Raw genomic sequence first — 26,176 nt, forward strand, 5'->3', positions numbered from 1 at the left:
CATGATCTCAGCCCTCCTCCCTTCCTGTCTTAGACATCCCAAACCAGAACACACAGCCATCTTCCCCAGCCAACTGTTTAATCTAGGGACATTTGCTTCCAATGTTCTCACAATGAAGATTTGAATGCTTTCTTTCAGTCTGACAAGGCTTTTGTATGTATGTGTATGAAAGCGAAACTGTTAGCATTCATTTATACTCAGTGATTCCCACAGTGTCGTGGAAACTTGTTTTGACAGGGTGAAAATCTAAGGGCCCTGGCTGAGGCTGGGAGAACAGGGGAGAAGTGGACCCTCACATGGGCTCAGAAGGAAAAGAAGGGAGGGGCTGGGCCTGTCGCTGGTGCTGACTTTTGGGATCAGTGTGGGTTGTCACAGTGCTTGGAGGGGGCAAATACCAAAACTATTTAGTTACTGCTAAATTTGTTTGTTTCAAGTCATATGAGCATCAGGTAACATGTTCAAAGAGAATAGAAGGGAACCCAGGGAAAAGAAATTCTCCCTCTCACTGCCACCCCTCCTCTTCTGTTCCCATGGGCATTCTTCTGAACACCTGGTGCCTGTTTAAACCCCCGATCTGTTCTTCATGTCGACTTTACCTTGACTTTCACCTGTGATAAAAGGGCTTGAACTGCAATTTCAAGATGACACTCAGCTCTGCACTTTATAATTCTTTCCTTAAGCAAAGTAATGAATAAAGAAACATGTGCAAGGGCTTGAAAGCCCTCACTCCAGGTACATGATTAACTCCTGTACCTGTTTTTCACACCTTTCCTTGTGCAAAACCAAGCAGGTGACTGGTACATTTTTTTTCCCTGTGGCATGCGCTATTTCCAATTCACTGTAAAACGAAGTTCAAACTGCTAAAAAAGCTGGTTTTTTAATTACCTTGAGATACACCTTGCAAGGAGGCAGCCTCACAGCTCTCATCAATGAAGTCAGTAAGCTGTGAAGACATGTGGCCAGATATGTCTTGTCATTAATCTATACAGTGTGATCAGATGTCCCCATAATTGTTATGATTACAGGATCATAAAGCTTTAGAGCAAGAGAAAAAGCAAGTACCTTTGTTTGAAGGGTCAGCCAAGAAAACAGAGCTTATTAATAAAACAGGAGTGCAGAGACTTACAATAATGTTTGTATTTAAATTAGGAGGTGGGCAAATGTGGTTCTAGTAGACCTTTCTATATTGAGTTAAATATTGAAATAAATAATAGCAATGGTTTTCTAATGTCTGTAATTAGCATTGACTTGCTATATAATGCCTTTCTCAGATAATTGTGTATTGACTGAATTTTCAAGATTGATGTTTTATAAATGTAAGCAAAAATGTAATTTTAAGGTAACTAAAGAAGTAAGTTTTCTACATAAAACAACAATGCATTTTCCTTTAAAAAGTGCTTATGTGCGTGTGTGTGTGTGTGTGTGTGTGTGTGTACATTCTGCATGCTTTGCTCACAGATCATCACGAAGAGGGCTTTCAAGAGGATCTTTTTCTTGCTGTAGTGTCAGATCTTAAAATAAGATTTAAGGGCTGGAAAGCCTGATTGAGTGGGACTGAAATGTGATTTCTAGTAGCACCGCTCAGCAGAGCATGGAGAACAGAAAATGCTGTTTCTATGTGTTGGAGGTTAGACATTTTTGGGCAGACATATTTTAATTCAGCCTTTTCTCTTAAAATCAAATATATACTGTAGCTATCTTGAGATGTGTAGTTCCTTATTATAGTTAATGGATTGTTCATCCCCTTTGTCCTTGAGATAATCCTAAGTATGTGCATAAAACTGAGATCATGTTTCCCATAAAAACCAATCAGCCTGGAGTTGGTCCACAAGGTGTTGAACATTCACTAAAGCAGATGGGAAAGATAATGTTTAATAAAGAGTTAGAGGATTAAGTGGTACAAAACAAGCTAAGAGAAAGGGATAATTTAATTTCAGGTGAACCTCTGTGACATTTCTTGTACCCAAACACTGATTATAATGATCCCAGAGCCATGACTCGCTGCTACTTTTTCTCCAGTGCTGACCCTGCATACACTGTCAGCTTGTGACTGCTGGCATCATCGCCTGGATCTGTGAATAACTCAAAAGATAGCTTCTCAGGTTTATAAAGATGCATGAAGTGAGTCATTCACAAATGAATATACATATGAGGAAATGACAGAATTCTGCTAAATATGTTTATATTTGAACAAGTGATCCATCTCAGCGTGATTTAGAAAGAGATGTGCATACGTTTATATAAATGACAGTTAAAAAGATGGCTGTCACAATGTTTACTGATGAGATTTCTATTTATCTTAACATTTAGAAGTTAAATAAAAAAACGGATTGTGGATTATAGCCTAAGAAAGGTTGAGCCTGAATTTACTATAACAACTTGTGGCAAATGGAGGTAGCAGGAAGGTAGAGCCAACTAGTCAGAAGCCCCCTGGAGAGGTAAGGTTGTGAGGCCTTTGACAGCTTAAGTGCAACCTCGTTTATTTTTCACCATGTTTAGTTAAACAATTAAATATAGGTTGGAGAGGTGGATTGAAGTAGCTGTTTGGGACTTGCTGGTCGGGTTTCCGGCAGGGCCATGCGGTCAAGCTGCACCGTGGGCCTTACGCAGCAGCGCTTTGGTCTGTGACCCTGCTGAGCAGCTCGAACATTCAGGTGGCACATCCCTCTCCTGCTTTGTCCCTTGTTCCAGGCCTTGGGCCGTGCTCTTTGCTCCCTGCTTAGTTTACCAAGAGAAACACTCCTCATTTGAGCTTCTCAGAGTCTCAACTCTTAACAGTCTGGAGGAAGTTGCCAAACAAATGTAACCTCTTTTGTTGGTCTAACTGCTCCTACCTGTGTTTGCAGCAGGGCTGGCCATTTGGCAGTGACTTACTCTGGAAATGTACTTTGGGATGCGCTATACTCAATTGGGGAATATTTCAAACCGCTTTTTAAATAAAAGTGTTGACATGTGCTGCTGAAGTAGCCTGGGATGGAATATCAGTATTCCCGATATAATAACAAACACAAAAGAGCAGAGGGCCAGGCAAAGGATCCTGCAGGTTGTCAGTCATTCATAAACCCTGGATCTTAATTAAGAGACCTGAAAAGAAAAAAGACCTTCCTTCCTTCCTTCCTTCCTTCCTTCCTTCCTTCCTTCCTTCCTTCCTTCCTTCCTTCCTTCTTTCTTTCTTTCTTTCTTTCTTTCTTTCTTTCTTTCTTTCTTTCTTTCTTTCTTTCTTCCCTTCCTTCCTTCCTTCCTTCCTTCCTTCCTTCCTTCCTTCCTTCCTTCCTTCCTTCTTTCTTTCTTTCTTTCTTTCTTTCTTTCTTTCTTTCTTTCTTTCTTTCATTTTTCTTCTTTCTTAAAAAAATTATCTTTATTGTTGAAAGTATTACATATATCTCCCTTCTTCCCATTGACCTCCTCCACCCTGCACCACCCCCAGGCTTTCACACACATAGTCTGTGTCCATAGGTTATGCATATATATGCATACAAGTTTTTTGGTTAATCTCTCCCCACTGCCACCCCGCCCCCCCTCCCCCCCCGCAACCCCCTTCCCTCTGAGAATCAATAGTCTATTCTGTGCTTTTATGTCTCTGGATCTATTTTGTTCATTAGATTTCACGTATGAGTGAGATTATGTGGTACTTATCATTCTCTGACTGGCTTATTTCACTTAGCCCTTCTTTCCTTCCTTCCCTTTTATTTAAACCAAAGAAAAGCAAAACTATATAACTTTTAGAAGAGGACAAGTACACAAATTCTCTGAAGGTATAATTTACATCCATTATCCAAATCTTTCCTTAAGGTCTCAGAGAGTTTGTCTTAATTATGAGGGCAAATATCTCACAAAAGGACACCATGGCTTGTGGTCTTTGAATAGAGGTGCACAAAGAAGACCAAACTTTAGACTCAGATAAAATACAATACCCTTAATTAATCTTACAGCAATAATATCTTTACTGTTTATAGAACAATGTTCATAAAGTATAGGACATTCTTGCACATCCTCATGGTGCTTACTATGACTGAGAACCCGCAGTGCTGTTATCAGTATTTTTCTTTAGATTGATTCAGCATGGGGTATGCAGATATTAGGGCCTGGAGGGCAGCCCACAATGAAGACATGGGCACACTTTTCACTCTGGTCTGGGGTTAACTGCTCTTGATTCCTGTTATTCAAGGCAAAATGAAGTTGCTGTCTTGGGGGATCTGAACCTGAATCTGGGAATTGTTATACAGATAGTTACATATGAAGCAATGACACTCGTTTGCAAGCACACTGGCAAAAATTCCTTTTATGCATTTGATCAACTGTGCAATAGTTGCTCCAATTCAGTCTTCCATTGTGGAACCAAGGACTTCATGAGAACTTCCTGTGAAATTGCATGAAGACAGAACTGTAGGTTCTACATACCAATACTGGATGCTGTGTATTTAGTGGAATCCTTATTATAACCGAAGAGTATTTTTAAATTGACATTTTCCCTCTTAAGTTTTTTCTTTTGATTCTTTAAACTGAATGTTATTGTTCAGTTTAATTTCCCAGCACCTTGAATGACAAGCTTTATAATACTGGCATTGGGTATCAGGACTACAGTCTTCTAACGTCAGATCAGCATCTCTGAAAAGGAAAGTATCTTTCCTCATATTGTTCAGCTCTCAGTAGCCCATTGTAGGAATCTCAGGTAGCCTCTTGCGAATATTCTCAGTGACGGGGCCCTCAGCAATTCTTAAGCCATTCCTTTCTATTTCAGTGGTTCTAATTATTTGAATGTTTTCCCACCAAAAACTGAAATCTGCCTCTTTGACCCCTCAATCTTTTTGTCTCAGATTTGCTTTCTAAAGCTACAAATATAGGTCTTTCCCTTAAGTTAAAATTTCAAAATATTAAAGAGAGGTTTTTGTTCTCCGCAAATCTCTTTTCTAGGCAAAATTTTTATTATTCCTTCAAAAAAATGTTTGCTGAGTAGGTACAATGAGCAAAAGCTGGGTTAGATGCAGCAGGTGACCTAAAGGTACTTCAGACAATGATTCCTCATTGACTTTGCATACAGAACTGACAACATGGGACTGACTTCTTCTAATAAATAGTCCTATCATTTGTTTCTAGGTTGAGAGCTCCTTGTGTGGCCATGGGGTCACCTGAATAACCCAGAGCCTGCTATTAGACACATATGTGGGTACTCAATAAATGTTTTCTAACTTTGTTCTATTCCTCTAAAACTGAGCTTCCCTAAACCTGATTCTAATGTTTCTTGAGGCCTGATGCACAGATTCGTGCACTGGTGGGGTGGCCTGTGGGAATTGGCCAAAACCAGCAGTTCAACATCACCTTCTGCTCCTGCCTGCTGCTCCCACTCATTCTGGTCCTGCTGTGCCTGCCTGTAGCTGCTGCAGAGGCAGGAGAGTCTCGCGCTGCTGCAGCTGTGCTCACTGGCTCTGAGCCCTGTCAGTCAGCTGAGCAGCACTCCAGCTGTGCGAGCGCACTGACCACCAGGGTCAGCTCCTGCATTGAGCGTCTGCCCCTGGTGTTCAGTGCGCACAATAGCAACCAGTTGACTGGTCGTTGGGCCATTCGGTTGCTTAGGGTTTTATATATATAGATTCCCTTAGTTTGACCTGTAGCAAGCACAGTGGAGGTCTTATACCTCTTGATCTGACTCTGACATTGCGTGTGGGCTCACAAGTCCTCAGCCCACATAGACGGCTGTATAAGATTCTATGGCACACATTATCTCACTTGAACTGCCCAATAACTGAGAGGTAGATACTGTTTTGCCCAGATTTTAGATGAGAAAACAGACAGAGATAAGAGAGCTAAAATGCTTGAAGCCATAGGTGTGCTCAAATTATTACATTTGAGACTTCTTCTAATATAGAGATCCTCACTCCTGTTTTTCTACCATTTTCTAATTTCGTACCTGAGTTTTTGATCCTGTTGTGGAACTATACCATCATTTTTATAAAATTATATCTTATTAGTTTTAGAGTATACTTCTAGTCCTTTTGGAATCTTAATATTTTACCATCTTAGCTATTCCTTTCAGTTTGTGTACTTGTTACTAATGTGCTAAGCTTATTTTTCAATTTTGTTGTTGATGAGAAAAACTGGTGGTTCAAAGGCAGAGAGCTGTGTCATCCTATGAGGATCTTTGCTCCAGGATGACCTTGATGCTGTCATCAATACTGTTTTGGGTATATTTGTGCAACTATTCTATCATGCAGTCTATATTTCTCCATTTTGACCATAAGAAATAAAATGATAAATTAAAATGTATTTTGTTTTAAATTAGATATTTTACTATATGATTTATATTGCTTTTCATATAAAAAGCATATGACAGATTTTTATTTGCTATTCCAGAGCATGTGATTTGGTTCACACTATAGTTTAATATATGTATTAATGTATGTGTTAATGAATTCATGTGTGTAAATTTTATCATTTATTTAGCTCTCATGATAGTTTTCCTTTCTTTATTGCTTCTACCTGTTTCTATTTACTGATGTTTTAAAATATGGGGAAACGGTATATTTAAGAGAAAAAAAAACGCTTGATGCAAAATGATGTATTTTCCCAACAGAAACACTTATTTCAGTGTATCTATGCAAAACTTAAAAACCTAATTTAAAAATGTATGAAGAAACTATCATGTGGAGGATGTTACTTAGGAACTGAATTACAGGATTTGCCTGTCTCTCTTTTTCTCTTGCCTTGGGCAATCTAGTCTAATTACAAAACTTGCTTTTGATTCTGTTTGGTGTTTTTCAGCAATGCATGGAAAAAGCTAATAAAAAATAAAATGAGAAACTGTGATGGCTAGTCAAAATCTTATAGATTTCTCTACTGTTGCTTGGCCTGTCTTTGGGGATGAACTCTAAAATGTTACCTTCAATGGATCATTAGATGTACTGTGCCTATTGGTCTCTGCTTCTCTTAAATAAAGAGAAAAGATTATTTTAATTTTAGAGTTTTCAAAGCTAAAAATATGAAAATTATGGCGTATCTTCCATTTATCCCTTATCTGTAATTGTTGGGAGGTTTTGTAACCATGGAAGACACTAGACCAATAATTTCAGGGACGGGTAATATCTCTGTTTAGATAGAGAAAAGCAATTTACCACCTCTCCTTGTCCTCTAGTGTGTTTTTGTAAGAGAGGAAAAAAACTCTTTTCCCTCTACCCAACTTAGGTCCATTGGCTGTGGTCCTGTAAATTAGATTAATAAAAGATGGAGTAACAAAAGAAAAACAAACAAGTTTATTAGCATGTGCATTGTGAGTATGCATGGGACTACTCAATGATGAGCATCTCAAAGTGGTGGTTAGAACTTGGCCTTATATAGCAACTTAACAAAAGAACAATAGAGTTTTAGAGAAGTGACAAGACAAAGGAAAAGGACTTGAGTTTCTAGGGTGGCAAATTGTGGAAAGATTAATATATGGGGAATTAATGGAAGATAAGGGCTAGTTAGTAAGTTTGTTATGTGGATTCCTGTGGTGCTGATAAGGGTCTATACTTGTCTTTGGTAATGTCTGTCCTTCCTGGTAGAGAGGGGAAGTGGGGGAACAGCTTTACAAATTTATAGCCTGTTTTTAGTCAAATAGAGGGAGAACAGAGAGCTTTTCTTATATCTGCTTCTTTTCAATTGCCTTCAGCTCAAAATAATCCTTATGCCAAAGAGGCAAATTTTGGGGTGGCATATTCTGCTACTCTTCATTTTGGAAGGACATTGGATTAAATGGATTGCTGATTAAAAGGATTGTTGTCTTTAGATCTAAATGTCAACAACTGAAACCACCCTGGCTGTGGTTTTGAGTGGGTTTTCCTGAAATGTAAAGTTAGTTTATTACCAATAACCTCTGTGACAACACTACTGCAAACCAAAGACAATATGACAAAGTCGGTAACCTTAATAAATGTTGCTAAGTAAACCTGATAAGATCACAGACATGTTTCTTTCTTCTTTGGGAGACAAAAGAAAAATGTATAGAAGAAGGGTGGGAGATTGGGGAGGATTTTTGAGTCCTGATATTGTTTTCAAGGGTTGGTGACATTGTTAGTGGGTTGATGATGGACAAAAACAGTATGTTATTAATACAAGTTTGTGGCATTTTTAGCCTGTCAGAATAAAGGAGATTTCTGGATGGTGTATGTCCATTTCTCCTCTGGCCTAAACAACCATGTTGTTTGAAGTGAGTGGTGTTGAGAAGCAACATATGCTTCTTCCCCTCCATGCAGAGCAATGAAATTTGGAAATATGTGCTGAAGGAGAAAACATAGTTTCCTATGGCAATTTATCTCCAAGAAAGGACAGCTTCCTGGGATAGTGATAATGGTTGCTAAAACCTCACTGAGAAAAATAATTCAATCGCCCAAATTTGGGATGAGATCATGCTGCAGCTGGCTCAGTAAAGTGGCAAGGGACCCTCAGTCTGCTTTGGAGAGAGGCATTGTGATTGGGAATCATGTGGATGTAGCTTCCTTTTACTGACACTGGATATGATCAAAGTGTCCAAGGGACTTTCAGAGTACTAGATACCATTCACATAACACAGCATTGTGTAGTCTCATGAAGTTTTTTTTTTTTAATGCTATTTAAACTTGCTTTCATAACAACCTGAATAAAATAAAAAAAATATGTTAGATTACTTCATTTTATGAACATAAATGTCTTATTTATATAGTTCTCTTTTTACAGATGTTAGGGATTTTATGTGAAATTTTCAGTGTATTGGTTTCTCTTTTACTATTAGACACTAAATTCTTTGATTGAGGGGCTGTGCTGTTTAGCACTGTAACTGCAATTCAATAGGCATTCAATAAATGTAAACTGAATGAGTTGATGAAAAATATACAGAGGAAGTAAAAATATTCAACTTTGAGAATGTTACATGATTGGATGACTTCAAGGAAGTTAGTTGAAATGACATTTTTTTTTCTTGTATTTACTGTGATGTGAAATAGGGTAATAAAAAGCCACTTGAAATAATACTGAGTTGAGTACGGGTAAGCTAGTACATTTTTGTGTGTGAAGCTAATCAGTTTTGTAAAAGACAAGTAACAGAAAATATGTAAAAACTAGGCACCCAGTGCACAAATTCATGCACATTGAAAGAAACTGTGGGCCATGGTGGGCACAGGGATGGGTCTCGGCCCATCCTCCGCACCCCTTCCCAGCTCCTCCCACCATGGCCCCCAGTCCCCTGTCTGCCGGCAACCCTGTTCCCGCTGCCGCTGCTCTCACGTGCTGATGGTGCTGGCCCTGCTTGCACCCGCAGAGCAATTGGGGCTGGCACTGTCAGTGGGTACAAGAGGGGCTGGCGCTGTCAGTGGGTGCAAGTGTTGGCTGCTGCCCCGATCATCCCTCAGGAACAAGGGGAGCTGGAGAAGACCTCAGTGGGGCTGGCAGCCATCAATCACACCTGCTGGCGGTGCCGAGCGATTGAGACTGGCACCAGGTGCTGGCAGCAGGTGTGAACGGCGTCTCTGGCACTGGCAGGGATGCGAGTGGGGCTGTCACCAGCAGCAGGTGCAAGAGTTGGCTGCTGGCCCCGATTGCCCCTCAGGAGCAGAGGAAGGTGGAGAAGCCCTGAGGGGTGATCGGGGCTGGAAGCCACTGATTGGGGCTGGCAGCCACTGCTAGCAATCCAGTCCAGCACCGGGCACCAGCAGCAGGTGCGAGTGCCGGGTGGGATTGAAGCGTGTGGGAACAAAGAATTTTCAGTAACCACCAGAGGCTCATCCCGATGACAGTGACTGGTACCCCGCCTTGGTCTGGTGCCCCACTCACCTGCTCCACCATCCCGCTGCGGCTGACGCCCACCATGTTCCGCACACACCCTCTGGTGGTCAGTGCATGTCATAGCGACCGGTTGTTCCACTGTTTGGTCTATTTGCATATTAGGGTTTTATATATATAGATAACTGATTAAACACTTTGGCAAGTCAGTGTAAATTTATGGTAGGCAGCAAAAATTCTATATCCACTTCTAACTAGGCCATCTCTGTGATTTACCTTGGAGAAATCTAATTACCCTTGACTATTTGACCTTCAGTGTGTCAACATAAGTGTTTTCTCAACCTGGCTTCATGGAAATATGGTAGCTGTGCTTGACAGAGATCACATTTTTCTGTAAAAATGTTAAAAGCCATGGACTATTTCCTTAGTTTTGTATCTTCCATTGCACTTTTGTAACTTTCAGATTGTTGTCCAGATAAATCACATCCAATAATAGGGAGAGAGGTGTGAGGTAGGGGTTGATGTAGGGAAGAAATGAGTTTATATTTCTGAAATTTTAGAATAATGTCTGACACATAATTCAACTTCAATAACTGTTAACCATTATACTTCTCCTTCATACTTCTAACAGAAGAAATATAAGGTAGTTATTGTATAGATTTTGCTAGTGTCCTGGTGCATGGATTTGTGCACATTGAAAGGAAGTTAATTAGAAGAAATATTTTAATATTGCTATTCACGTCTTGCTAATGAAAATGAAAATAGTATTCTACAGAGTCTCCTATCTACCTACTCCAGGACTTCTGTGAGGATCAAATGAGATGAGTCATGGGAAAACACTTCACAAACATTTGGTTAAACTGTAAAATGTTTGACCTAGCTATAAAGCAAGTCGGGTTCCTGGGCTGAAGAAACTCCCAGGAGGCTAGTTGCTAGGAAGAGGAAGCTGGGCATTGCTACGTGATGTCATTACCCAGCACCCACAGCAACCATTTCTGGGCTGGGTTGGGCTGTGGGCTGCATTTTGCTCCATGGGGTCTTGGCAGTGTTGGCTGTGATTTGATGGGCTGTCACTCCAGGGTGGTGGCAGGGCCTGTGTCCCACTTGGGGGAAGCCGAGCGTTGGTTTGTTGGTGCCAGGTCCCCGGTGCCATTTATTTTTAAATGGCCAGTGTGCTGTGCGTCATGGCAGCTCCTGTGTTGAGCGTCTGCCCCCTGGTGTTCAGTGTGCATCATAGCTACTAGTCAGACGGATGGACACTTAGCCTTTTATATATATAGACTAGAGGCCCAGTGCACGGATTTGTGCATCAGTGGGGTCCCTTGGCCTGGCCTGTGGGGATTGTGCCGAAACCGGCTCTCCGACTTCCCCTGGGGGGTCCTGGATTGTGAGAGGGAAGTTCACAGGTCACACACCCTGGAATCAGGCTCCCTCCTCTCTGGTCCCGGGTGCGTAACCCGAGAACCACAGCGACCAAGTCACCACAGCTCAGCAGTTCCTGTGTTGAGTGTCTGCCTCCTGGTGGTCATTGTGCATCATAGATACCAGTTGGATGGTCCGATGGTTGCTTAGGTTTTTATATATACAGATTCTATGTCACTCAGGATGGATACAGAACTCTTATGTCTCTTCAGCCCAAGATTATAATTTGTTCTGAGGATTCTGGTGGATGAAGGTCAAGGGTCTCCACAATGGGAAGAAGGGATCAGGAGCATCAAATAATCAAGACGCAGCAGTATTGGGCAATGATTGCATAATTAGAGTGAGTCTGTAGTAAGCTTATTATTTCATTTGTAGCTTCTTATGAGGTTGGTTGTAACTTGATAGCTATAGAGCCAGTCTTATCTATTTATTTGCTCATTCAGTGATCTTTTGATTCATCTTTCATTTAAGGAGGTACCTGAGGCAGTTCCAGGTATCCGAAATACATCAATGAACAAATAGAAAAGATCGTGTGACTTGCATTCTAACATGGAAAGACAGAAAATAAGCAGTAAGTATAAGTAGATTAAGTAGAACATTGGGTGGTGAGAATGGCTATGGAAAAATAAAAAGGTAGATCAAGGAAAGAGGAATCAGGAATGCCTGATCAGGGTAGGATGGTCAAGGTTAGGATTCATTAAAGAAGTGAAATCTAAGGAGACTTGAAGGAGATGAGGGAACTAGTTGTGCAGATAGCTGAAGGCTATGCCTGTCATGTTTGAGGTAAAAAGGCCTGTATAACTAGATTGGAGTAAGCAAGGGGGAGAGTAGTGAGAGGTGAAATCAGAGGGGTTCTGAAGGCCAGATGAGATAAGGCCTGGAAGCCACTATGAAAATGTTGGTGATCCTATGCAGGGTTTGAGTTCGTGTTTTAAAAGACCACCATGACTTCTGTGTTGAGAACAGATTCTAAGGGAAAAGGATAGAAGCTGGGAGACCTATTAGGAAGCTATTGCAGCTCCAAGAGAGAGTTGCCAGAGAGGTGCGAAGTAATTCAATTCTGATACATTTTTAATCTAAAGCCAATATCCTAATGGATGCGATGTAGGGAATGAGGAAATAAAGGAACCAAAATTACAAGACATTTTTGACAGAGCATCTGAAAAATGGAGCTTTTATCAACTGAACTGTTTGTATTAGGTTTGGGCAAGAACATCAGAAATTTCTTTTAGAGGTCTATTAGCCATCTGGATATTCAAATCTGGAGTTAAAGTAAGAGGTCTTGGCTAGAGGTATAAATTTGTATTTTGTATTTTTTTTTTTTGCATATAGATAGAATGTAAAACCATGGGATTGGATAAGATCACCAAGGGAGTGAGTGCACATAGAGAAGAGGACCAACAACTCAGTGCTGGGGGTACTCTAACAGTAGGGGATTGAGGTGAAGATGAGAAACCAGCAAAGAAAAATGAGGAATGACCAGTGATGTAGGAATAGAAGTAGGTGAGTCATAGATGCCCAATGGAAAAAGTGTACAAATGAATGATTGACCAAATATGTCAAATGTTGGTGATGGGTCAAGTAACATGAGGTGTAACAGTTGACTACTGGATTTAACTCTGAAAGTTATTTGGTAACCTTGACAAGAGCAGTTTCACTGGCTGAGTGGGAGTGAAAGCCTGCTTGGAGTGGATAAATGGAGAATTGAAGGAGATGAATTGGAGACAGCAAATAGACTAGTAGTCCAGGCTAGTCAGAATTTGAGCACCTCTTTCTTAAAATATTCCTCCATTGGCCCATTATTGTGCCCAAGTTACCAAAGTTAACATTTCCTTACTTCCCTGTGAACTCAATGATTAAAAATGTAAATATCCTTAAATTAGTATCTCAAAATTATTAACATTGTGTTATAGATTTGTTTGTTTGCACTGATCCTTGGTGACAATAAAATTGTAGAATTTCAGAGCTCTAAGGGATATTAGACATATTATAGCCCTATCCCTATTAACAGAAGTAAGTATACATAGAGAAAGTGACTTGCTCAAGGTCACATAGTTGGTGAACAACAGTGTTAAAACTAGGACCCAGGACTTCTACTCTAGTGCCTTTTCATCTGCACAATATTTTCTCTTGGATATGATTCAACATGCCTGTAGGACATGTAAAGACTAGAGGAGATAATAGGTAAATGTCTGTTAAAGGAAAAAAAGAAGGAGAGAAAGTGACTAGATGAGTAAAGACAAGAATATATAGGAAAACTAGTCGAGGCTTGGAAGGCTGATGGTTGGAGATGTGCTCTGGGATACACAAGAGAGGAAAGCCAGGGTGAAAAACGATAACAGCTAAGGAAACAATAAATGAGAATTGCAGGCTGCATTGTGAGCATTTTCTATTTTGAAAACATCAGGGGTATTTGAAATTGTTTAAAAAGTAAATACGAACTGTTAACTAGAGTTAATGGAAGGACTGAAGATGGAGAAGCTCTTTACTAACCAGAATTGAAATGATGGCTTTTTTTTTTTTAAATCCTCCCTGACAACTACTGACTTGGCAGCAGCAGGTTTACAATGCCCTGAAAATAACCAGATATGAGAGGTTTCAACTTGCTGGAACTCTTATTATATGCTTGAATGATTCCTGGAACAAAAGAAAGCTGTGCATGATTGTTTAGGAAAAGTATAAGATAAACAAAGCATATGTTTTCTAACATCTACTGACTGTAATCTGATAGTCATGCTATATTGCTCTCTGCTCATTTTAAGGTTAGGCGATGAAGATTACTTTAGTGGTTCTTAAGTTCAACACATAAATAAATGATGTTAAGACTCCACTTTAACTTATACCCCTCAATTTTTCATACATATTTGCTGCTTTTCTTTCAGAAAGGAAAATGCACATTACTTGTTCTCTTGGAAACATTCCATCCCTTTTTAGGCTTTTTTCTTTCGCTTTTGAAAGATCCCCCTCACACTGCATAAATAGAAATGTCCCTGAGATTCATTTGATTTCATGGATGGCAGAGTGCTCATTTCAAGTATCTTTGGGAGAACCAGATAAAATAGATACACTATACTGCATTACCTGATTTAGTGCCGAGGACTGTTAGAGAACTAGATGGCTGTGGGAAATTGTAATGGGAAACTCAAGTTAGTTTTCACTTTAAGTTCAGCACCTCGGATCCAGTGGAGTTGAGGGGAGTCAAAAGTTATTACTATCTGATTTGACTGCTCACCGTTCCAAGGGAAATAAGTGAGTTGTGCCTGTGTTTTGCTGGTGGTAAGGAAAAGGCTCCTATCACCTTGGTGCTAAATGGCAGCTCTTGAGCAGTGTCAGCAGAGAACTGGCTGGGAGAGGTGACTTGTTCTTTCTTTCTTGCAGCCATTACTTTGTCAGGTTGAAGGCACATTGGTGAAACAGTGGGGGGAATCTTACACCTCTGTTTATCGGGCTGTATCTGTTCTTGGGAGAAAAAGAAACCATCCATTTTCAAAGCTGTCAATCTGGTACCCCCAGCCACCATAAAAGCCACTTCAATTTATTTCTCCAGTTCTTTACACTTTGCAGAGAGTTTATTGTAAAGATGTATTAACCAGTAAGATGCCTGTAAGATAAATTGCACTCAACTTTGGGAAGAGATAGCAACTTTTGCAAAGATGCCAATGGTGTTTTAAGAAGGAGAAAAAGGTAGTCGTGCTTACCACTGCTGGCAGCATCATTACCTTTATCTCAGCCACTCTTTTTTATTTCTATTAGCATGAAGTTTTCATCTTGTATTCACTCTTCTTCTCACTAGCTCCCTTCATTTTGAATTTAACTTTGTTTCTGCTTATTCACTCTTGCTTTGCTTTTATTATTATTATTTTTGTTCTTGCTTCCTTGATTTTCCCCACTCACAATGAAGGAGACATTTGCATAACATTATTGGATGTTTTCCTCTGTCTAGGTTCCATCATAGCCAGGGCAAGCTAGCATTCCCAGAGCAAGAGCATAACTCTTTTTTTTTTTAAAAAAAAACTTTATTAATTTTTTTACAGAGAGGAAAGGAGAGGGATAGAGAGTTAGAAACATTGATGAGCGAGAAACATTGATCATCTGCCTCCTGCACACCCCCCACTGGGGATGTGCCTGCAACCAAGGTATATGCCCTTGACTGGAATCGAAACTGGGACTCCTCAGTCTGCAGGCCGACGCTCTATCCACTGAGCCAACCAGCCAGTGCAAGGACATAACTCTTTTTTTAAAAATATACATATTTTATTGATTTTTTACAGAGAGGAAGGGAGAGAGATAGAGAGTTACAAACATCGATGAGAGAGAAACATCGATCAGCTGACTCCTGCACACCTCCTACTGGGGATGTGCCTGCAACCAAGGTACATGCCCTTGACCGGAATCGAACCTGGCACCTTCCAGTCCGCAGGCCGACACTCTATCCACTGAGCCAAACCAGTCAGGGCAAGGACATAACTCTTGATCTTACTAGCGAACATTACTAGCTAACATAACCTTGACTTCAAGCTGTTTGCATACAGGTCCAAGGGAAACTGAGGAGGGCCACTTTCCCTTGGCAGCAGTCCCTTTTCCTCTGCAAGCACTGGAATCATTCATGCTAAGTATTATTATTTAATTTTAAATAAGCCCTGGACAGTATTCTAGGCATAGACCATGTTCCAAGGTCGGATTGACCCATATCTCCAGCCTAGAGAGTTACTAGTGTAGGAAATTCAGGGATAAAAATCACTGGGAAAATACCGCCATTCCTTTAGAACTCTGATAATATAGCCAATAACCAATTTCTCTTTTTGTCAAGTGAAACACAGTAAAATTAGCAAAATAAAAAAATAAAATAAAAAAAATCTATGTGCTTTAGCAAACCATTTTGAGTCTGCTGCTTTTAAAATGGTGGATAAATGATAAAATGTCACAAATATGTTCAGGTGAGTTTGACAGTTGACTACTGAGCAATACTTGTACATCGAGACTGGAATCACCAAACTGCAATATCGCCTTGTCTCTGGTTTATATGTGTAATCTGAGGTATTTGAAATTCTGAAGTATTTTGGGAAATGGCTACATGTAAACAAGCATAGGGAAACCTGAAATGGGCCATATTTACATTTTTCTTCATTTAGAGTTTCTTTAAGTTTGTAGGAAACCTCTGAAGAATTGTTTCTACTATTAATTATTTCTTCCTTATGTCAATGAATGTGCTTACTAGGCTTAGAGAATGCCCAAGGGCTATATGACATGGTCATGACGTTGAAGTTCTTTTGCTATTTTATCTCTTCAGACTCCAAAGCACCGTCTGGTAGGGATTAGTTTCTTTAATGCCCTTGAACAAGGTTCAACTCTAGGATGTTGTCTCACCTGCAGGGAACCTTTCCCCAACTTTGCTTCATGGATTGACATCCTCTGGTCCTTTCAGCCCCCCAACACTTTGCTTTCTTCATTTGCTCCAAAGTTTATGTCCTCTAGATTGGCATTTCTAGTCATTTAGGTCTTAGTTCAAGGCCCACCTCTCTCAGCTCACTCTCCTCTTTATATGAGTAATTATAGCTTTTAATGTTTGTATCATTCATTAAAATCACATATGTCCTTACATTTTTACTCAATAATTTTATGTTCCCTTTATGATAAAAAACAACAAGTCAAAATGAAATATCTATTAGACACTCCACCCCACACTCAGCCGTAACATAGTTTTGACTTCATATTAATTTGTTAGGGAACATTTAGCGAATGAGTGAATAAACTGGATACCATTTTGTAAGTAAACCTCAACTCAGAAATATAACTAGCTGCCAAAATACCTCTCTTTATCCTAATATTTTCCTTAAATTTAGCTTTTTCTCTTTCTGTCCTCTTTTTGATTCATGATATCAAGTTTGACCTTGTTATTGCACTTGGAGTAAGAATTCAAAGCACATGGGAACAAAAGTATTCAAGGTCTTTTATTCATTAATACAATATTTTCTGCTCTGGATTTTAAAAGCTTCAGTGGACAAGTGTGAAGTTTATATAAAAAAAAAATCAAGAAATCAAAGACCATTTAAGTGAGCCTGACATGATTTCAAATTTTTTAAAAATGCTCACTTTTGGTTAGTGGTGCTGAAGTGGGGAAGAAAAAGAAACATTCTGAAATGTTACTTGGTCTACTGGAAAGAACACAAGATTTAGGAGGTAGTGAAAGAAGGTGAATGATATTTGAGAACCTATAACATATAAGGCACTATATTAGGTATTTTCCACCAACATATCAATTCTCTGATGGAGGTGCAATTAATCCTATTTTTCAGAAGGGAAATAGAGGGTCACAGAATTTAAGTACTTTGCCTAGGGTCACACAGCTAATGAGTAGCAGGACCAAGATTTAAACCTAGGTTTGATTCCCAAATCCATAATCATCTTACTGAATTATAATCATAACTATATCATAACCTCTATGGGAATCAGCTGGACACAGGTTTGACTCCAACTTCACAAACTTACTAACTTATATCTATTTAGTCTGATGGATTTCTTTGTGTATAAATACTGAGTGAAGAATAGCTTTTGATATTATGCAATATATGTATACATATACATATACATGCACATACATATACATATACATATACATATACATTACATATAAATACACACTTTATCAGAGAGGACACCTAAAAAATTCTGCTAGCATATGCCAGAATCAGAAAATTGAAGAAATTAGGTATTAAAAATAATTCCCAATAGTCTCACCAACAACTAAAGACCAAAATGTAATATAAAGTTCTACCTTCGCCTATGGCTACTTTGCTTAGAGCTGGTTCTTTGTTACCTAAAAGCTCTCCCCCTCTGGTTTCTGTCACCCAAAGTTGTAACATGCTATGTAGTGATGTATAGACACATCAGTGAGCTCCCTTAGAGAATCTTTTTTTTTTAATGAATGACCAGTGAGGTCATTGTCAATGAATAGACATAGGAACCACACTTTACTAAGGTTATGAAACAATACAAATTAAACATGATACAAACTTGGGAAAAATCAAATTGAGTTTACAATGCTATATTGGGAGCACTAGATGATCTCTGCTTGGACTTGGCTAACATTTGCTCACTTCCTGACTTTATATTTAATCTGATAAAATCTTGAGCCGAAAGTTCTTAGTCAGAGGTCCCATTCTGCGGACGTTTTTCTCTGTGAAGTCTACAAAAATATTACGACTTCTGTGGTTCTGTATACTTCAGCTGCCTGGTTGAAATCTTGATTTAGTTAAAATGTCAGTCTGTTTTGGGGCTTAATTTGTTTTGTTTGGAATTTTAACCAAGTTTGTACAAAAACTTATGAGCCATCATGGACTTAGGTCTGAGAGGCCCTGAAGGGGGTGGTGTGTAATATATTCTTTTATCTTTTTATGTTGGCCTTCAGTTTTATTGGGAGCAAATTGAGGGATTTAGACCCCATAAGTGGTTTTTAATTTGAAGGGGATGGGGAGGAGCCTCTTTATAGAAGCTGATGGAGTCTATGGATATTCTCAGAAAAATGTATTGCAACTTCAAGGGGTTGCCACACCACCTAAAGGATTCCCAGGAGCCCAAGAACCCCTGGTTGAGAATCCTTGGATTAAGTGATCTCTTGGGTTCCTTGTAGTTCAAATATTTTATTATTCCACATTTTCTATGCTGATTTGTGTGACTATAAAATAATAAAAATGGACCTGAACTATTTAGATAGATTTAACTTTTGTAGTTATAAATGACAGAATGTCATCTGATAGTTTAACTCTATTTATTTATTTATTTTTTAACAGTCTTTCTAAACCTTGTCTGCTCTTTAGAATCTCCTGGGGAGCTTTTAAAAATTCCAGTGCCTGGCCACACCCCAAGTCACTTAAAGTAGAATCTCTGGAGGTGGAGCCCAGACATCAGTTCAATGAAGCTCCTCGGGTGGTTTCATTGTGCAGCCAGGATTAAAACATTTTCAGAAGTTCTAGATAACAGGACATCAACCACCAGCCGAGGATGAAAGGACAGTCCATTCTTTTTCTGCTTTCAAATGTCTGGTGTTGAACACTATATTTTCAGCTCAAAATGAGGTTTGAAAACTCTTGTGTGTAATCATGCCTCCCAATGTGTTACGTTCTCAGATGAGCTGAGCAAATGTTACAAATACTTAATGGCCTTCCTAGTACTGTATAGAGATTCAGGAAGGACTGTGTTAGGACATGACCTGCTCTGCCACAAGCACAGCTCAGGAAAGGTTTGTTTTCAACATAAGAACAATTACCATTGTCATATTGCAAACTGTGTGCAAATTGTTTTATTATAAACTCACCGTTGGTCCCTATTTAACTGGGAAATCATTCACTCTAAATTTATCTATTCTCTCTGCATGGCATTGACATTTGCAGGCAATGTCAGGCTGGCTGCATTTATAAGAAAAAAATGTCATGGAGAACAGGCGATGCTCTCATCTAACAGATTCATAATCTCTAGAGGATTTTTGGGACCTTCTCTCATGTTAACTCTTCCTGCTCTCTTGATAATTTTGACTTTTCATTGAACTCAGAGACACAAACAGGGGTTTTCATGAAATGAAGCAGTAAAAGCTTTCTCCATCAGACCAGCCCTCCAAAGAAAGAATGCTCACTGCCAAAGGTTGGAGATGAGAAATGAGATGTGCAATGAAAAGTTGTTTGTTTTCAAGAGTTTTACAAGTCAATTTGGGTTATTCCATTAGCCAAGTCTTTATTTCTGTATGCGGCAACAATTACATGATTTCAATTTGAAAAAATGTCCATCTTTGCTTTCCATGGCATCTGTACTATATTCAAACCACTCTGCAATTTAATGCAGACAAAGACTTTCCAAGTCACATGGTCTCATTGAGTAATAGGAGTCCATTAAGAATGAACAGAGACAACCTGCATTACAGTGATTTTTCCCTTTGTGTGTTTTGCAATTTCCCCACCAAGCTTTGGTGTTTGAAGATGACATTTTGAAAATTGGATTTAACTACCTGAAAACCCATGACACAGAATTGTCAGCAGCCAATTGGTAACTTGGAAGGATTAGTCATAATTGTCTGTTTACCACAACTTCTTTTCTTTTAAATTTATAAAGAATCCTTATTTCCTGTATGACTTAAAAAATCTTTATTGTTAAAAGTATTACATATGTCCCCCTTTTTCACCCATTGACCTCTTTAACCCACCTCCATCCCCAGCCGTGCCCCAGGCTTTCAGCACCCTATTGTCTGTGTCCTTTATATTTCTTTAGTGTCAGTTGTTACTTCTCCTCTTTCATTTCTGATTTTAATAATTTGGGTCCTCTCTCTTTTTTTCTTGAAGAGTCTGGTTTTGTTTATCTTTTTAAAGAACTAACTAACTCTTAGTTTCATTGTTCTTTCTATTGTTTTTTAGACTCTAGTTTATTTCTATTTCTACCTTTATTATTTCCACTTTTCTATTCACGTTGGGCTTTGTTGTACTTTTTCCAGCTTCTTTCAGTGTAAAGTGAGATTGTTTATTGGAAATTTTTCTTGCTTCTTGAGGTAGGCCTATAATTTCCCTCTTAGGACTGCTTTTGCTGTGTTTTATAAGTTTTGGGTTGTTGTGTTCACATTTTCATTTGTTTCAAGATGTTTTTTAATTTCTTTCTCAATCTCATTGTTAACTCATTCATTGTTTAGTAACATCTTATTTAGTCTCCATGTCTTTGTGTATTTTCAGGGTTTTTTTTTGGTAATTGATTTCTAGTTTCATACCATTATGGTAAGAGAAGATGCTTGATATAATTTCAATCTTATTAAATTTATTGGGACTTATTTTGTATCCTAGCATGTGGTAGACCCTAAAAAATGTTTCAATATACACTTGAGAATAATGTATATTCTGCTTCTTTGGGGTAAAATGCTCCGAAAATATTAATTAAATCCATTGGTATGGTTTTTCAGTTAAGGCCAGTTTCCTTGTTAATTTTCTGTCTGAAAGATCTATCCATTGATGTCAATGGGTTGTTAGGTCTATCCTCCCTTAATGTCCTTCAAGATTTGCTTTATATATTTTAGGTGCTCATGTGTTAGATGCATAAATATTTAAAAGGGTTATGTCCTTTATCTCTATGTAATGTCCTTTTTTGTCTTTTATTATCGTCTTTGTTTTAAAGTCCATTTTGTCAGATATAAGTATTGCTACCTCAGCTTTTTAAAATTATCATTTGCATGAAATATCTTTTTCCATCTTTTTACTTTTAGTCTGTGTGTAACTTTCATTCTGACATGGGTGTCTTCTAGACAGAATATATATGGGTCTTATTTCTTATCCATTCAGCTACCTTATGTCTTCTTATTAGAGCATTTAAGTCATTTACATTTAAGAGATTATAGATTGTTACATATTTATTGCCATTTTATTCTTTTTTTAAAAAATATATTTTATTGATTTTTTTACAGAGAGGAAGGGAGAGGGACAGAGAGCTAGAAATATCGATGAGAGAGAAACATCAATCAGCTGCCTCCTGCACACTCCCTACTGGGGATGTGCCCGCAACCAAGATACATGCCCTTGACTGGAATCGAACCCAGGACCCTTGAGTCCACAGACTGACACTCTATCCACTGAGCCAAACCAGTTAGGGCGCCATTTTATTCTTTATAACTACGTTCCTCTGATTTTATTCCTCTCCTTCTTCTCTTTGTCCCACTCTCCTCCTCCTCCTCCTCCTTCCTCTTCTTCAAAAAGATCCTTTAACAATTCTTGTAATACTGATTTGTTGGTAATGAACTCCTATAGCTTTTTCTTGTCTGGGAAACTCTTTATCTCTCCTTCAATTTTAAATTATAGCCTTGCTGGGTAAAGTTGTCTTGATTGTATGTTTTTGCTTTTCATCACTTTGAATATTTCATGCCAATCCCTTCTGGCTTGAAATGTTTCTATTGAAAAATCAGCTGAAAATCTTCTGGGAGCTCCCTTGTAGGTAACTAGCTGTGTTTTTAAGATTCTCTCTTTTAAGATTCTCTTATTGTCTTTAACTTTTGCCATTTTAATTATGATGTGTCTTGGTGTGGGCCTCTTTGGATTGATTTTGTTTGAGACTCTCTGTGCTTCTTAAACTTGTGTGTATCTTTTTCCTTTACCAGGTAAGGGAAGTTTTCAGTGATTATTTCTTCAAATAGGTTCTGGACCCCTTACTTTTTCTCTTCTCTTTCTGTAATGTAGATGTAAGCTTCATGTTGCCTTGACCCAAAGATCCTTTAAACTATCTTCATTTTTAAAAATTCTTTTTTTTAACTTCCTTTTCTTTCTTTTTTTTTGTCTCTCTGATTGGATGTGTTATGCTACCTTATCTTCCAAATTGCTGTTTAGATCATATCCTTCAACCAACCTACTATTTGTTTTTTCTAGTGTATTCTTTATTTCAGATATTGTATTCTTTATTTCTGACTTGTTCTTTTTTATGGTTCTGTGCCCTTTTTCATGCTATTATGGTTTTCACTAAATTTCTTGAGCACTCATAACCATATTTTTGAACTCTGTATTTGATAAATTCCTCCATTTCTTTTAGCTCCTTTTCTTGAGATTTCTTTTCTTCTTTTGTTTGGGGGCATGTTTTTTTGTCTCTCCATTTTTTCTGCCTCTTTGTGTTTGCTTTTGTGCATTAGGTTGATTTGCTATGTCTCCCAGTTTTGGTAGGTGGCCTTGTGTAGTAGATACCATGTGGGACCCACTGGCACATTCTCCTTGATCACCTGAGCTGGGTCCACCAAGAATGTCCCCTGTGTGAGTTATGTGAGCCCTCCTATTGTAATTTAGTCTTGATTGCTATTGGCCCATTTGTGCTTGGGTTCAATCCTCAGGCTGATGACTGACTGTGAGTGTGAGGATTGACCTTGACCACATTGTATGAGCTGCTGTGTAGGTGCTGAACATACTAAGTGGAATTTACTTCAACAGGGTCTGGTGCCTGCTGAGATCTCCCTTTCAATAGTCCATTCGTGAATCTAATTGCATCCTGCTCTGATGTTGTCTGAAGCTGGCCACTGTATGTGTTGATTCTGGGGCCACTTAGGAGGGACTCTGGTACAGGTTCAATCTCAGTGCCAGTGCTTGGTCTGAGGCCACATAGCAAAGTCTCAGTGTATACCAAGTCTAGCTGCCACCCACCAGGTGTCCACAGACATTTGTGGTGGAGCAGGGTCTCAGGAAATAGTCAGGGTGAAGCCCACACAGACCAAGATTTAGGCACATGAAGAATGGGCTCTGCACCAGTTGAGTGTTTGAGGGAAAAATGCCCCCTGTCTTAGAGCCACACAACTCAATCTGGAGCAGCTTTAGTCAGAAGCCTGAGATCAGCAGGGCAGGGCTCTTAGAAATCAGGAGAGTGGGGCTAGTGGATTTCCCTTCAGGGGGAGTGCCAGTCAGGCTTGGGAGAGGGCTGAAGCTGTGGCTTCTACCCTAGAGACACATAACTCAGTAACTGACACCCTCTGAGTCTTCCTGGACTTCTGCACCACTGCCCCGGCAGCTAACTCCTCAGCAGGAAGTGAGCTCTGCAGGGTGGGGTGACAGGGAGTCTAGAGGCTGGGGCCATTTTATTAACCCAGGCCGATATCTAAGGAAAGGAGTGCTCTACCCAAGAAAGATCCTGATGACTGTGCATTGGCCCTCTAAGAGTGCACCTGTGTCTCTAGAAAACTCTTTATTTATTTATTTATTTATTTATTTATTTATTTATTTCACAGTCACGGCCACACACGCCCCAAAGGGTGAATTTTATTTACGTCCCTTCCTGTGAAGTAGACTTTACATACTTGAGCCTGAACATGGAAGCTGCTTTTCCTACAAAATAACTTGACAAATGACATTGCTAGCTCTTTCACGATACAGTGACATCGAATCATTTTTAGAAAATTAAATGGCGGTTGAAAGCTAATTATTAGCCCTTATAAATCAGCACATTCCTGAGAAATCTTCTTACGAGCAAATGCACAAAACACCAGTGAAAGTGAAACTCGAGTGACGCGCTGGGAAAATTAAACGTCTTCTGCCAGGTTCACTTCACATGCGCACGGCGCGTGGTTGGCCCGACGTGGCCCCGCAGACACAGAGCCCAGAAGCTTTCCTGGTCCTCTCTGATTTTCCCCCAAAGAACAGTCACGAAGCAGGAAATAAGTAACGGTCTGGAGTCCGGCCGGCCCAGCGTCAGTACAGGGCTTCCCCGTCCCTCTGGCTCGGCAGCAGCTCACTTAGCCACACGGGACGAGTTAACTTCCTGATGTCTACGTGGCTCAGGATCAATGTCCCATTTTTGAATTTTCCAACCTGGCCAATCCGTCCACTTGACAAAATGCTGGGAGCTGCTTTCTTCTTGGATTTCCTGTCCTCCTGCCCTTTCCTCTTCTTTTTCTTGAAAATGTCTGTGTCCTGGGCCATTCTCTTTTCCTCTTCCTTGGCTGCCTTTTTCTCTTTGATCTTCTCCTGCAAAACCTTGTAATTCACGTAACTCTTCTTGGGAGGCTGTGCGCCCAGCATGACCGCACGCTCCCGTTCCAGGACTCGCTCCTTCCCTTTTCCGTAGCCCGTGATCCCAAACCGGTGCACCTCCAGCTGAGCCTTTCCTAAGTTAAATTCTTGTATATTCACATCTTTCTCAAGAATACTAGTTTTGGTCTTGGCGTTCTCATCTTGATCCGGCCTCTGTTTCCTTTTCTTACTCCTGCTGTGGAATTCCACCACTTCCACCGGCTCCCTCCTGTTCAGGGGAGAGGGCGATGCCGCCGCCCGGGGGGCTTGTGGGCCTGCGGGGGCCTCCGGGGGGGTCACGGAGGGGGCACACCGCAGCTCTTCCCGGAGCTCCGAGAAGAAGCCCGAAGCCTTCTTCCTCGGGCCTCTTACAGGAGCACCAGGTGGGGGAGCGGGCTCGGCCCCCAAGGCCACGGGGGTCCCCGCATCTCTCTTCTTGTTTTCCTTTTTCTTTCGGATCCTTTTCTGTTCCGCTTCATCTTCTGTCTCTCCAAAGTCGTAGAGGTTCTGGAGCACCGCATCCAGCAACTGGCGGGAGGGAGGCGGGGAGGGCCCCCGTCCCTGCTCGTGCGCCATCGTGGGGTTGGGCTCCGCGCCACCCACCCCCGGAGCCCGCGGGTGCAGGTTGCGCGTGTGAGGCGCCTCTAGAAAACTCTTGTCTCTCCTTGGCAGACAGAATCCCTGCTGATTTTCACAGCCAGATATTATGTGCTCGGGGGTGGGGATCCTGGTGTGGGGTTGACACCCCATACTCCTCAGGTGGAACCTGTGCAGCTGAGATATCCATCTGGAACCTTTCACATCTCTGCCCCTTCCTACTAGTTGTAATGTGGTTTCTTCTATAAATCCTTGATTTTAAGACTTTTGTTCAGCTAGTCCTCAGTTGGTTATTCAGGTTGATTTTTGTATATTTTAGTTGTAATTCCTGTTTGGTCCTGGGTGGAGGTAGCTTTCATTCCGAAGTAGGTCACTTTGCTCTGCATCATTCATAACAGAAATCATCTGAGGGCACAGGCATTCTTGGAATGGGATTATAATTTTCATTCCCATAAGGCTGAGTTGTGTTCACCCCAAATCCATATATTGAAATTATAACTCCCAGTACTTCTGAATGTGACTGTATTTGGAGCTAGGCCCTAGCTGCTAGGGTCTTTAAAGAGCTTGTTAAGTTAAAATGAACTCACTCAGTGGACCCTAAACCAACGTGACTGGCATCCTTATAAAAAGAGGAAATTCTGACACAGGCATGCACAGATGGAAGACCATGTGAAGACACAGATTGAAGATGCCCATCTACAATCTAAGGAGAGGGGCCTCAGGAAAAAACCCAACTCAGCAACAACTTGATCTCAGACTTTCAACCTCCAGAATTTTGAGAAAACAAGTTTTTGCTGTTTAAGTCATGCAGTCTGTGGTACTTTGTTATGGCAACCTTAGAAAACAAATGCAACTTCCTTGATTTTCTAAATTGTTACAACTTCCCAAGTATCACTAGGCACTGAAAGTTTGAAATATGTCCTAAG

The 26,176-nt window shown here is 40.0% G+C and overlaps 1 protein-coding gene across 1 annotated transcript; it reads right to left on the bottom strand.

The window, feature by feature from the left end:
• Positions 1–24,372: 24,372 nt before the first annotated feature.
• Positions 24,373–25,403, bottom strand: LOC308515508 (40S small subunit processome assembly factor 1-like; the record flags this gene model as incomplete). The annotated part of the gene is given in 2 exon segments (XM_081086050.1): positions 24,373–24,398; positions 24,401–25,403. Coding segments are annotated over 2 exon segments (1,029 nt in total).
• Between the last annotated feature and the right edge of the window lie 773 nt (positions 25,404–26,176).

Source organism: Myotis nattereri, assembly GCF_964212035.1.
Source record: "Myotis nattereri genome assembly, chromosome: 3".
NCBI lineage: Eukaryota > Metazoa > Chordata > Mammalia > Chiroptera > Vespertilionidae > Myotis > Myotis nattereri.